The sequence below is a fragment of the Emydura macquarii genome, unplaced genomic scaffold (genome assembly GCF_026122565.2).
Source record: "Emydura macquarii macquarii isolate MOO-44397 ecotype Brisbane River unplaced genomic scaffold, CSIRO-AGI_Emac_v2 contig_3249, whole genome shotgun sequence".
Lineage (NCBI taxonomy): Eukaryota > Metazoa > Chordata > Testudines > Chelidae > Emydura > Emydura macquarii.
In genome coordinates, this window is record NW_027133386.1 from 625,790 (window position 1) to 640,709 (window position 14,920).

General features: G+C 45.0%; 1 protein-coding gene across 1 annotated transcript; it reads right to left on the bottom strand.

Annotated features, from left to right (window-relative positions):
• Nucleotides 1-2,811: 2,811 nt before the first annotated feature.
• On the bottom strand, nt 2,812-3,738 carry LOC137142745 (olfactory receptor 5V1-like). The gene has a single exon (XM_067532196.1). The coding sequence runs from the start codon at nt 3,736-3,738 to the stop codon at nt 2,812-2,814; it is 927 nt and encodes a 308-aa protein (XP_067388297.1).
• Between the last annotated feature and the right edge of the window lie 11,182 nt (nt 3,739-14,920).

Consider the following 14,920-nt stretch of genomic DNA (forward strand, 5'->3'; position numbering starts at 1 on the left):
AAGAGCCAATGCTGTGCCGTGCTTCTCCGAGGAATCACCTGGGGCGAGGCAAGGCTCCTGGACAGTCTGCCTGGCACCAGCCATAAGAACGAGGAACTAGATGCACAAAGGGGGCGTGGCGATGCTGAGAATCACCCCACTTCGCTTTTAGCTGCCTAGAAAATCACTGGGATTCCCATAGGGGCCTGATCCGGTAGGTGAATAAGGCAGAGGAACCCTGGTCTTCCCCTGGTCTGTACCTCTCCCTGGGGCGCAGGCGGGCGGACGCCTGGTGAGGGGCTGCAGTGAACATGTTCAGAGGCAGAAACATAGGTGCCGAGGGAACGGTCACTGCAGAAATGTAGATGCTGAGTGAGTTTAGGAGCCTACAGAGTTCAAGGGCAGCTGAGTGAGGACTTTGTGGGGTCTGATTATGGGATTTAGGCACTTAAAGTTAGGTGCAGTTACTTGACTGAAGTGTACGAATACCTTCCTTGGGGGGAGACTGCTGAGTATTCCAGGATTGTTTAATCCAGCAGAGCAAGGCATAACAAGAACCAACGGTGTCCGCTTAAAGGTGCTGTTTTGTCACTTGTGTTTTCATATGCAGCTTTACTTCTCCCTTCTGCAAGTCCCCTCCCAATGCAGCTACCTGGCAGGCCCTACGTTTCCCAGGGCTGGCTTCCTCCAGCCCCGGACTCAAATAAACACCCACATATACAGATGAATAGCGCGCGTGTGAGAAGGCTGGGTCAAAACAGCACTTTCCAGCTGATACCCTTACAAGCCTGGTCTCAAGAGGATGGGCAAAGCAGCACTGCCAAGCTGCCGCCCTTATATGCCACAGGTTTAGCACCTTGCTATCTCCACTTTCACGTTACAATTATTCCAGCAGTAACCCCCTTAATGAGCAAACCCCATGGGATTTTGGGGTGTTACAGGGAGCTTTGGCTTAGGTAAAAGACGCATTGCTGCAGAGCAAGATGGGGAAGCCGAGGACACGGAGGAGTAAATGACGTTTGGAGAGAGTCTGACAACCAGTTATTTTATTGCCAGGTATATAAAGCCATAGCCATACAAGGAGAGACCAATAAAACAGGAATAAATATTCCTGACCAATAAAAACCAATAAAACAGTTACAATATTGCACGGTTTCAGTTGGTGTACTGAGGAAATCTAGACCACGTTTGATTACAAGACAGGTTTAGAAAGTTAGACCTGGAGCGAGAAAGAGAGATCAGATTAGGTCTGAGGGGAAAAGTGGGCTTAACCAGAGAAGAGGGACAGAGCAAGCGTTGGGGTCTCACCACTCGGCACACGTTGAACCGGTCGAAGGTTCCCAGGAGACAGGCTGTTCAGCTTAGGGTCTGGAGTGCTTAAGACCAGCAAAGCCCCACAGCAGGAAAAGAGAGAGACAGGCGCATAGACATTTTGTTGCTTCAAAAATCCTTTTCTCTTATGTTATGCTTTGTTCCTACTGTTAAGATTAAACAATACTTTGTCTTGAAAAAGTTGTCTGGTCACTTCATTCCCTGCTGGCCACAGCTCCTGCAGAGAAGATTTGCAGGTGCTGAACCCTGGCAGACCTGCTGGGAAAGCATGGCTAATGCACAACGTGTTGCATCCCAGTAGAAGAAGGGGAGAATCAGAGAATTCTGTCCCTGGGAGGTGGCGGCATAAAACTGAGACCTGAAGCGGGAACTCAGTGAGAACAGGGAATGAGTCAGAGCTTCAGCTAGCCCTGAAACCATGATAAGGTCAAAGCCCTGATGGCATATAGCTGTGGATTTTCAAAAAAGCCTAAGGGAGTTAGATGCCCAACTCTCAATGACCTCCAAAGGGAGTTAGGCGCCCAGCAGCAGACATTAAACATCGTTTGATCTTTTGCTCAAGATTTGGGGTATTTCCACAGCGTGTCAGGGTCAAGTGCAGACACTGGTAATTACACGCTGCTGACTCCAAATTCTTCTTCACGTTCGGAGTCTGTGGATTTACAGTCAGAGGACCAGATGCTGGTTTGAGCTCGGGCTGATTTATGCACTTTCAGAATTCCTGCAGTGCAGGGCCCATGTTCACAGACAAGTCCATTCGACCATTTTTTTTCCTGTTTTGCATCTATTTAAATGGTCACAGTTGCAGGAAATTAAGGAAGGATTAGCCTGCAGGGCTCGTCAGAAGAAAAGTATTTACTGACCATAGACGTTGATTTCAAAAGCTTAAAGCTTTATAACACTTAAAACCCAAATTGTCAACATCACTTGTCAAAACATACAAAGTAAAGCTCCTGAAATCAAACTCAGAGAAGTTCTCAACCAGGATTTTCCTTACTTTGTCTATCTGTAAATTTAGATTATTATCGATGAAAATGTTTTTTTTCTTTGTGTAAATGGTTAAATGTGAGTTTACTGCCATTGACCAATAAAAACCTAATTCTCACAAGCTTAGCTATAATGTCTTTGTGTCTTCTGTGCAATGCACGGTACATTCCCTAGAACTTGCCATGCCTATGTACAGAAAAGAGAGCAAATAATGAAAAATAAAAAAACCCAGATATATTATCATGTTCCCAAATGAATAAGAATTGAATCACTCCTGTTTTGGGGTTCTTACTATATGTTATTTACAAATATTTCAATGAAGAAGAAAATCATGATAAGAAAAAGAAGACAATGCAAATGGTTAAGAAAATTATCATGATAATGAAAAGAAACCACAGCCTCAGTAAAAGAAAGGCCAAGAAAGAAGATGATGACAAAGATTATGATGAAAAGAAAGAAGAAAGTTAAGCAGCAGCAACAAAAGAAGAGGTAAGGGAAGAGAATAAAATATATTCATATCCTACGCATCATGTTTTTCAAAGTTTCTTTCACGTCCTTGTTCCGCAAGGTATAAATAATGGGGTTTAACATCGGTGTTAAGACGCTATACAGCACGGAAATCAGTCTGGCGCTACCCGGTGAGTAACCAGAACTGGGTCTCAGGTAGGAGAAGATAGAGCTGCCGTAGTACAGAAGGACCACAGTCAGGTGGGACGAACAGGTGGAGAACGCTTTCCTCTTCCCCTGGGAAGAAGGCATCTTCAGGATGGTCGAGATGATGTAAGTGTAGGAGAGCAGGATGCAGGCAAAGGGTGTCCAGGCTATGAACAGGCCAATGGAGAGCAGCAGGAGTTTGCTGAGGGAAGTGTCCCCACATGACAGTTCAAGCAGCGGCGGGATATCGCAGTAGAAGTAATCAATACGGTTGTCCCCGCAGAAGGGTAACTGGAAGGTGAAGGCCGTGTGCACTGCAGAGTTAAGGAAGCCACTTACCCAGGAGGCAGCTGATAGCTGGATGCAAAGGCTTTTGTTGACGATGAGCGTGTAACGCAGTGGGTTGCAGATGGCTACATAGCGGTCAAAGGCCATGACGGCCAGCAGAAGGCACTCTGTGCCCACGAAGGAGAAGAAGAAGTAAAGTTGCAGCACGCAGCCTGCGTAGGAGATGTTGCTCCTCTCTGAGAGGAGATGAACCAGCATCTGAGGGATGGTGGTGGTGGTGTAACAGATGTCCAGAAAGGACAAGTTCCCAAGGAAGAAATACATGGGAGTGTGGAGTCGGTGGTCCACCAAGGCGGTGACGATGACAAAGGTATTCCCAAGTAGGGTGAAGAGGTAAGTGAATAAAAACCCACTGAAGAGTGAAAAACGCACCTCCTGGAGGCTGGAAAATCCCAGGATGATGAACTCCTTCAATGCAGTTTGATTTCCCCTCTCCATGTTTTAATATTCAGGCGTGTCCTGCCATTGGAAGAGAACGTTACAAGAAGTGTTAGTAAAGTTTTGGGAGTAATCTTGTTCTATGATACGCAAATATGCAACTTGAAAACACTCAGAGATGATTTTTTTGGGATGAACTCATTATAATAAATGAGGCATTCAAATACTCTGGCAATGGAAGTCGTATATTAATACCTGGAACTTAGACAGTGCCTTTCATCCAGCCTCACAAAGTACTATTAAAAAGATGTAGAAAACATTATCCCCATTTTACCAATGGGGAAACTAAGGCACAAAGAGGAGACGTGACAGCCAATTTCACATGGCAGGCTCAGGGTCCCTTCCACTAAGACATATTGCTCTTCATTGCCTTTATCCAGCTCAATGGGAATCTTTCAAGCATTCAGTGGACTTTAGATAGATAGATAGATAGATAGATAGATAGAAAGATAGATGAGGTGTATGGAGATAGATAGATAGATAGTGCAGTATACCATGTGTGCTTGAGTAGAGTTTGTATGGTTAAAAGTTTTTGCGCAATTGTATTATCAATGTGAGTGTAATGTCTGTTGTGTAGGGTGTATAGAAGATTGTGTTTGATTTGAGGATCTGAGGCATGTGTCTGTTTACACCGTGTGCTGCTGGATTGTCATTTCTGTTTGTTGTGCAACTGGTCTCTCCACAAAATTATTTTTAAGTTGCATAGAAATTTTCATTTACACTGAACCAAATTATCAAGATACCCTAGTACAGTTGAGAACTGAATTTAGTATCCACACACAAAATACATACACACACATAAACCTACAGGGTGACAGGTATACAATACTCACATTCTCATGCAAACGCTTTTGGACACAGAGAAAAAAAAATCCCACTCAAACACACTCACCAGACAGAGGCTCAAATAGACATACACATAGAAACACACACATACAATGATGTTCAGTTAGCTAAATGTACAACAGAAAACCCAGCACACTCAAAAATGGAGACAGATCCTTAGCAAATGTAAATCAATGTGGTTGCATTTACACGAGCTATGGATCTGGTCCATCAGATTCAACAAAACTATACTGATTTACCCAAGCTGGACTTCTGCCCCATTTTATTTCCTCTAATTGTTTTTTTATTTTTCACTGGGGGTGAGAATCTAAAAATTTCCAACAGATTTACCCTAGAAAAATATTCATTTTCTGTTCAGTTTTTGGCTGAAAATGTTTAATTTATTGGCAGGTTTTGACCAAAAAATCATCAGTTGAGGATACTTTTCAGCTGAATTTTTTAAGATTTTTGGTCAAAAAAAAATCATATTTCAGGTTTTCATTTTTCAATAAAATATTGAAAATATCTACAGAAAAATAAAATCCAACCTTCTCTACTTACCAGTGAAAGAAAACAGCAGTGTTATGAGCTCAGCAAGACGCATAAGTTGCTGTGTGCCAATTGCCTCCTTACATATATATATTTTCTAGATGTAATGGCATCCCCTGGGAAATTCTCTATTGGAGAATTTTTTCAACCATACTTCTGGCGGGGAGGGAGCAGTGGGGGAAGCGAAGCTGAAAGCTTCTTCAGCAGTAAGACCAAGATCCTACCAATTCTAATTCACTGGAAAATGTATTTTGGGGAGCTCCAAAACTGTTTTGCTGTGTGTCAAATTTGACAAATAGTTTTCGCCCAAAAAAAAGAACTAAAAATTGTTAGGAAGACAAAATGTCAAATCAGGTTGTTGTGACATTTTGGATCTGAAACTTCGTTTCTAATCAAAGTTTTCTTTATGAAACAGTATTTTCATGTTCATAATGTGAACATGAATCAACATGCAAAATGTTTCATTCGATCCCAGTGATTTTGTTTTGTTTCCTTTTGGTAAGACATACAAACCACCCCCAGAATCCAGTTTCACCCTGAAACAAACCAGTGTTTTTAAAGATTTTTTTGCTTCGGCCACTGAACCGAAAAATCAATCATTCACTCAGCTTTAAGCAAAAGCCATAGGGACTGGCTATCTCTGGAGAAAGAAGCACAATAAACCTTGGTTCTTGATTTTCAAAGGGGATATTTTCAAAGGCCTTTCAAATTCCTTAGTTTCCTTTGAAAATCCCAGCCTGGAATACCTGGCCTCTACTACTCAAGTGATAGAGCAGGTCTCCTTTAGCTACTAGTTGGTTCTCTTCTGCATCCAGCTTGTAAAAGGAGATGTAACGTGCACATAAACAGAGCCATTAAATCACCCTGTTGGCCACTCCTGGAGACTTTGCATAATTCATCTTTGGACACGAAAGGCAACACAAAGTGAAGTGGCATTTGTAAGGAATAGCCAGCATGTAGCTGTCAAGAATAAATCATGCAAACCAACCTAATATCCCTCCTGAACAGAGTTACTGGGTTGGCGGATGAGAGGAAGCAGTAGATGAGATAGATCTTGATTTTAGTAAGGCTTTTGACACAGTGCCAGGGGACTTTCTCATAAACAAACCGGGGAAATGTGGTCTAGAGAAATTATTACAAAGTGGGTGGACAACGGGTTGAAAGACCATACCCAAAGAGTAGTTGTGAATGGTTCACTGTCAAACTAGGAGGACATATCTAGTGAGGTCCCACAGGGTCAGTGATGGGTCCAGTACTATTCAATATTTTAATTAATGAGCTGGACAATGGAGCAGAAAGTATGCTTATATAATTTACAGATGACACCAAGCCGGGAGGGATTGCAGACACTTTGGAGGACAGGATTAGAATTCAAAACAACCTTGACAAATTGGAGAGTTGGTCTGACTTCAACAAGATGAAATTCCACAAAGATAAGTGCAAAGTACTTCACTTAGGAAGAAAAAATCAAATGCACAACGACAAAATGGGGAATGACTGGCTAAGCGGCAGCACGGCAGAAAAGAATCTGGGGTTATGGTGGACCAACAAATTGAATATGGGTCACCAATGTGATGCAGTTTTGAAAAAGGCTAATCTCATTCTGGGGTGTCTTAACGGGGGTGTAACTGTCCTTCTCTGCTGGGCACTAGGGAGGCCACAACTGGAGTCCTGTGTCCAGTTCTGGGTGCCACACTTGAAAAAAAACGAAGACACATCTCAGAGAATCTGGAGAAGAGCAACAACAACAGGGAAAGGTTTAAAAAACCTGACCTCTGCAGAAAGGTGAGAAAACTGGGCATCTCTAGCTTTGAGAAAAGAAGACTGGGGGCAGAAGGGCTGATAAGGGCTGTTATAAAGAGGACAGGCATCAATTGATCCCCATAGCCATTGAAGGCAGGAGAAGACGCAGTGGGCTCAATCTCCAGCAAGGGAGATTTAGGTTAGATATTTGGAAAAACATTCTAACTCTAAGACTACTTAAGGTCTGGAAGAGGTTTCCAAGGGAGGTTGTGGGATCCCCATCACTGGAGGTGTTCAAGAAGAAGTGGGAGAAACCCCTGTCCAGGCAGGTCTAGGTTGACCTGGTCCTGCGTGGCACTGATGACTTCTTAAGGTCCCTTCCAACCCATCTTTTCTATGATTAAGTGATTTGTTATGCTGTGCAACAGGGGACCACGAACGCTTCCCAGCCCCGCTGCTGCTGTGGGGAGAGGGATTGGAGCCATGGACCAACCACTCTCTACCTCTTGTGGAGGTTTAGCGCAACAGGAGCCTCAGAACGGGATTCAAAAAAGTCAGAATCTAGTCGGGGGAGCCAGCTAAGGTCGCCAATGGGAGTTCAGTGCCCAAGGTGATTTTTTGCAAGTGGGGAGGAGGAGGAGTTCCTCCATAACGTTTAGCCCAGTGGTTATAATATTCCTCTGGGATATGGGAGACCCCAGGTTCATGTCCCCCATACGCCTGAGGGCCAGAAGGGATTTGAAGAGGGCTATGCCACCTCTCAAACCACTGCCTATGGGATATTCTGGTAGGAGGCTCCCTGAGTCTTTCGTGTTGGAGCCGTTCCACCATGGATAAATAATGAAACGGTCATTGGAGCAGCGGGACTGGATCCTGTGTCTCCCAGGTGAGTGTTCCAACCATCGGGCTATAGAATCCTTCTTATGCTTGGTGTCTTTCTGTCTGGCCACCCGGATCCCCCTATATACAGCTCTAGGGAAGTAGAACCCCCTCTGCTGTCAGTCTCTTTCCCCAAGGCCTCTTCTCCTATAGCAGGGATGGGGGAGCCCCTCTTTGTGTGAGTATGAGGAGAGCCTCCCCCCTCCTGCAAATTCTGTGCTCATCTCAATAGACATAATTTCAATCACATACAAATCTACACACACACGCACAATAATGCGTGCATGAACACACACACACAAACGCCTACAGACGTATCAACAAGCATAATGGAATGCATACACATACGAACATACAAAGACACATAAAGCTGTGATCTTCAAAAGAGCCCAGAGGAGTCAGGCACTCAAATACCATCGATTTTCAATTGGATTTGGGCACCTAAATCTCTTAGGTGCATTTGAAAACCCCACTTTAAATTTACAAGGACAATCACACACACAAACACTCACAAACTGACCCCGAAACACACTTAAGTGGCCCTATAGATATGAACACACAAACAATGACATAGGCCAATACAGTCAAAATCTCCCTCCTGGACTTGGAAACATGACAGAGAAAATGGTAATCTCCGGTTAGGAATGAATTTGCTGGAAGTAGCCATGAAAACATCAGTGTTTTACAAAGCTAAAGAACGGCGCTATCATAACACCCCCTTGTCTGTTTGATATACCTTCCTGGGGGTTTTGCTTGAGTCCTGTACTCCCACAGCCATTCGGAGCTTGGTTATAATCGAGACGGTTTGTGTTCAAATTATTAAGATCCTACGTTCCGCTCAGCAATGAAAACTCCTTACTCGCCTGAATTGCTGCTATCTCACATGGATCCCTAGCGCAGCCGCTTATGTGGATTCTGGTGAGCCCAGGGGAATTAGTCTCAGAAAGGCTCTGCGGTGATATTGCCAGACAACCCAAACGCCCCTGACTCACAAGAGACGGTGAACTTCTTTTTCCAAAATAACAAAGGCGTTGCTGGGTCCAGCTGGCGGAGTGATGGCTTAGTACACTGTCGACTGGTGGCATGCGTACTTGGAAAAGTGAAGGGTCAACCTGCCTTTCAATGAAGCTGTGAAGACCCAGGATATGATCTGGGTCCGCTTTCCTTCCCTTTACTACCTACATTGCTACCTTGATGAAGAGTCTCAGCACAGACATTGCAGAGCCATTGCCAGGATGGTGCCCCATAATTATTTAGTGACTCCATTTTACATTCTCTAGCTATCAACTTATCTCAACAGGATAGTATCTCAGCTTGTCCCAATGTCTCCCCTCTCTGTCTTTGTCTCTCTTCCTCCTACTCCGCTCTCCCTATACTTCTCCCTTCATCTTCTTTTTGGGATGTTTCCAACCTACTGTGAGCTTTCTTCACCCTCTTCCTCTTCCACGAAGCTGAATCGTCTCTTTCTTTGCCCCCTCACCATCCTTCGCTAGCCCTCAATCGACCACGGGGATATAGGAGTGACTCCTGTCAAATTCAAAGACATTGCCTGGCATTTCCATAGCATGAAGATTTGGCTGAAAGGAGAGCAGCTTTTTTTACAGTTTGCTCGGCAACTCCAACACAGGCAAACAGGTGGGAGCCAAAGACGGGGGGGATTCCTCTGAGCCGTCTTTCCAAAAGAAATATTCTGGGGAAGCTGCATGGCTTCTGTTGGAGAGGCAGTCAGATGAGATGGTTCGGATGATCCCTTCTGGCCTTGGATTCTTTTAATCATCCCTACGCCGCTGTACAGGCAGGTTGAAGAAAGCACCTATTAAATATGATGTTTCCAGGAGGTCCAAGTATGGGCAATACACCATCTACGTGAATGTTGTTGGTCAAAACGTGAGTCTGCTGATAGGTATCGTTATGGCAGTCTGACCTTAACTCTCAAACTATCCCCCATTCTACAGACTTGTTGGAGCAGGGCGAGCGGATTGTGGTTTGCCCATCTTCCACCAGGCTATAGAGTCATGCATTTGCCATCTCTCTCTCTCTCTCTCTCTCCGACCACGTGGCTATTTAAGTATTTATCCAAAGTGGAATGGCTTTAACAGGAGAGACTGGGAATGAGACCCCTCACCCAGTGGTAAAAGTTCAAGTCAGAGTTGCAGGAACTATCTGAAGCCTGCATCCCAAGGAAGGGGGGAAAAATTCATAGATGAGTTGTAGACCAAGCTGGATGAGTAAGCCTCTCAGACAGGCGATGAAGAGAAAGCAGAAATCCTACAAGGAGTGGAAGATGGGAGGGATCAGGAAGGAAAGCTACCTCTTGGGGGTCAGAATATGTAGAGAGAAAGTGAGAAAGGCAAAAGGCCTAGTAGGATTGGACTTTGCAAAGGGAATTAAAACCAATAGTGGAAGGTTCTATAGCCAGACAAACAAGAAGAAAACCAAGAAAGAACAAGTGGGACCGCTAAGCACCGAGGATGGGGTGTAGGTTAAGGATAATCTAAGCATGGTCCAATATCTAAACAAATACTTTGTCTCTGTTTTTAATGAGGTTAATGAAGAGCTTAGGGATAGTGGCAGGGTGGCTAAAGGGAATGAGGATACAGAGGTAGAAATTACCACATCCGAGGTAGAAGCCAAACTCAAAAAAGCTCTCAGCGGGAGAAAGCCATCACTGGCCATCACTGTGAACTCACTCTTCTGACCCAGAACAATGGGTTTTCTGTTGGCAGAGCCACTGACTTCGACTGACTCTTTCCACAGAAGCAAACAGGGCTAGGATCTGGAACCGGGGAAAAAACCCCAGCAAAAGCATGTGGAAACACGATGTGGCTGAGAGACCCTGCTTCACTGAAGGATGCTGGCCAGAACTAGGTCTGCCAGGGACGGCAAAATCAGCCTGAGGGAGGTGTATTGAGGATGCTGTTTTCCTACGTTCTGTACCTCTGTTGTGTTGTAAAGAGTAAAGTGTTTGCATCTCTTGCTTGCCTGCTGGGCAAACCTGAAGGGTTTGTCTGGACTCCCACTGCCAGGCAAGGGGGAATGGGCATATATAACTGGAGGACGGGAGAAATGAGACAGCTGTTTTGTGGTCTAAGCCAGGTGCACTGCAGACTCCCACCTCCCAAGAAGGGTGTCATGCATGGGGTCTGCACAAGGCAGTATGCATGAGAGAGAGAGCCAGAGATAGTCTAGTCACTACCTAGACCTACAGGGATTAAAATCACATGGGAACCACAGTTTGGATCGAAGTACAGCAGACTGGTGCCTGCCCAGAGGGAGGGTGGAACTAGATTGTCACAGCACCCATTGAAATAAATGAGGCAATCCACACTTCAGGGTTATTGTGTCAGGCTCTCTGCAAACTCAGGCACACATAGCCACAGTGGTTTCCCTCAGGCTGCCTTCGGGTTTCCCTTTTCAATGCTATGTTGCCACCCGACTGACTGCGTGAAGTCAAATTACAGGAGGTTGTAAAGTGGGCTGCTAAGGACCCCAGCCAGGGTAAAACAATGACTCAGATAAGTCAGCCTCTGAGGTGCCTGCTTCCAAGGGTGAAGACATTAATAGCTGGGCCAGCAACTGGGGCAAGAACCCATCCGGTTTCCATAACCTAGATTAAGATTTTTTATTTCTCTTCCCAAGGCTGAATCTGAGATAAAACGACCTTGAAGCATTATAAAGGAAGTTGTTGGCTCTGCTGGAAGCTGACAGGAAGCCCCAGAGCCAGCAGGGTGGAGACTGACAGACAGACAGAGAGTCAGGAACCTCATTGGGCTAGCTGTAATTTGCCCAGAGAGAACAGAGGACACCAAGGCTGGGTCATGTTGTGGGGGCTAGAGGGAAATGCCAGGAATAGGAGAAACAATAGGCCAATAGGTCTCTTTGCTTTTTAAATCTGCTTCTCTAAGCTCTGTGCACCGTTTGGACAAATAAATCATACTTTGTTTTGGAGAAACTGCTTCCATGTCACTGCATACTGATAGCGACCACCAGGTCCCGGAGGAGATCTGTGGCCGGGTCCAGTCGGAGAGTGGGTTGATTGTGGGATTCCCACTGCAGAGAAAAATGGAGGCCACTTTCAAAGGGGTTTGCTCAGAGGACTGGGGAAGGGTCTCCGATGGGGCAGCCTTCCTCCCAGAAGGGCAGATCACGTTGACTATCTGGGCTGTCGTTTTTTAAGAACCGGTTGGACAAACATCTATCCGGGCTGGACTAGGTTTACATGGTCCTGCCTCAGTGCAGGAGCTGGACTTGATGACTTCTTGACTTCCCTTCCCGCCAGATGTTTCTAGGATTTAACTGAAACTCCCATTGACTTCATAGGCTTGGATTCTCTTAGCAACCTAAAGGGTTTTGCTACTGAATTTCCGCTGACTTTCACATGGCTAATGGGAAGATTTGCAAAGGCAGAGATGGGACCTAGGCACCAACCTTTCATGGATGTACAATAGGAATTGGGCACCTAATTCCCTTAGGCCATTTTGAAAATACCACCCTGAACTCATATTGATCACTATCGATACTTGCCACTGACCATGAAAATTTATACTTTGGAACAATGTCAGTGGAAGTAATTCTCATCTCATCTCTCTCTGTGTACAGCTTTTTCTTTGCGTTTAGGGGGACATTTTCAAAGACACAAGAGGTGGTTAGAATCCTAGTATCACAGGGTTAGAGGAACTGCAAGAGTTCTCTAGTCAAACCCCTACCATGATGCAGGGTTTGTTGTGTCTAAACCATCAAAGCCAAATGGCTATCCAATGTCGGGGGCCTACCTTTGATTGAAAGGCAACTGTCATTTCCATAGTTCAATATAATAATTCAAGTGAGTGGGAGATGAACCCCTTTGAAAGTTTTCATTGTAATTAACTTCTTTTGTAACGTCTAACTCTGGGTCTATCCATCAAATCTACAGTCATTTGATTCTTAAAAACAATCCATTTATACAATCCTTTTCTTTTCTTTCTTTTTTTTTTTTTTGTGGGGAGTAAAAAATGTTGTGTAGAAATTTCTCCCTGGTCAGGAAATCCCATATTTGATTCTGCTGCTGCTTTGCAGGTCATAGAGTTACGTTTCCTTTGGGAATCTGAATGATGGTGAATGTCCCGACTGTCTGCAATTAAAACGTCAACCTCAGTTTCTGTTTTGTGTCGTTTGACCCAACTAAACCTAAAGTGAAGATATCATTTCCCAAAATGCAGAGGCGCTGAAGGCTCTGGAGCAGGGCATAGCTGGACCAGAGACTCGTCTTTCATTTTGAAAAGGAAGGGCTGGGTTCACAAGGGAGAAGGAGTTTCAATGCTCACGGTTTTTTTGATGCCCTACTGCCTGGCGGAGTTCACAACCCCAAGTTAGGAACCCGATACTAACTTCACCTAAAAACGAGGGTGTGAGGAGGCTGTGCATCATCATGGCTAACTTTTAGGCAGATGGAGACTCCCTGGGGTTCACAATGCCAGAGTCTAGCACCTTAGACCGCCATGCAATGAATGAGAGAGATGGGTGCCTAAGAATGGATTCACAAAAGGCAAAACGTTCAGTGGTAAGGTAAGACAAGGGGGGAGGGGTTGTCTGAATCCCAGACAGGTCCCTAAGTCCCCGTTGCAGGGAAGCACCTTCCTTTGCTTGAGATTCTCAGGTTCAAAGCATCCCTTGGAGCTAGGCAACTGTGTCATCTTGGAAGGGACAAGAAGAAAAACTCCTGCCTCTCCTTTAGCCCCGTGGTTTGGGTCCTCACCCGAGATGCGAGAGACTCCCAGTTCCCCGAGTGGGCGAAGGGATTTGAACAGATCTTTTAGAGTCCTAGACTTTAAGGCCAGAAAGGATCGTTGAGATCATCTCATCTGACTGCCTGCACATTGCAGGACACACAACCGCCCCCACCCGCTCCTGTGAGAGACCCAAAACCTCTGGCTGAGTTTCTGACATCCTCAAATCATGGTTTAAAGATGTCAAGTTACGGAGAATCCACTTTTTACTCTAGTTTAAACCTGCAAGTGCCCCGGTGCCCTAAACTGCAGAGGAAGGGAAAACTCACCCCAAGATCTCTGCCAATTTGACCTGGGGGAACATTCCTTCCCGAGCCGAAATATGGAGATCAATTAGACCTTGAGCAGATCATCTTCATCATTAGAATCTTCTCCTTATCGGGTGAGTGTTATGGCCACTGGGCTCTGGGATATCTGGTGCAGGGCTCCCTCAGTCTGTCTTGTTGAAACTCAAAAGCATTTAAGCAAGAAAATCAAATATTTTGGCAAAATCAAAATTTTCCTATGGAAGATTTAAGTTTCAGATTTAAGTTTTCCAGCAATTTCATTTTCCATTGCTAAACCATTCTGATGAAAAATATTCTCAATCAGCTGTAGACACAATATCTAAACCCTTCCTAAACAGGGGAGGGGGTGAAAATCTAGCCCGATTGAAATCAATGGCAAAACTCCTATTGACATCAGTGAATCTAGGATTTCACCTTCAGAAATCAGCTTCTACCAGAAGTACAAACAAATAAGCTTCCACACATCTTGAGTTCCATCCTTGTCTGCATCATTGTTTACCAGGGGTCACACTCTGTCTGGAACTCTATACCACACAAGAAGCCACCAAGCAGTGGGATAACATTATTTTGCCTGCGACGGTATTTTGGGACCCTGGAGACATTCCAGCTGGAAGTAGAAATTGATGGAGTCTGGCATTTTCCTTGTTGCACCTTGTTTATTTACAAGGAACATACAAAGTCCTGCTTCTCTGAATGCAGGAGAACCAAGAACAACAAAAGCAGTTTCTTAGCTTTCAGCCCTCATCTTTGTTAGCCAACACCAACCCAAAGCTTTCTCTCTCTAGCTTTTTCCAGGGTCTCACTTGGCTTTCTTGCTTTTTTTTTTTTTTTGCCTTTGCCTTGCTCTCTGTTCCTGTCTGTTCTCAGTTTCTGTATGTTCTGCCTTCCCCCCGGACCCTCCTTCCTCCCCACAATCACAGACACAAAATACAAACAATACTCAGCAAAAGCCGTCGGCCCACTCAGTCCAAACTCCTGGGCAGGATCACCACCTCCTTTTGCCTTAGGTGGGGGGCTTCTGATTAACTCATCCTAACTGAAGGGTGCTTCACGCCCAATCTCAGCAAGGTTTGTGACGGAGGCAGTCCCTGGAACCCGCTCGGGATAATGAAGTCACCTGGAGAAAGTTCTTCC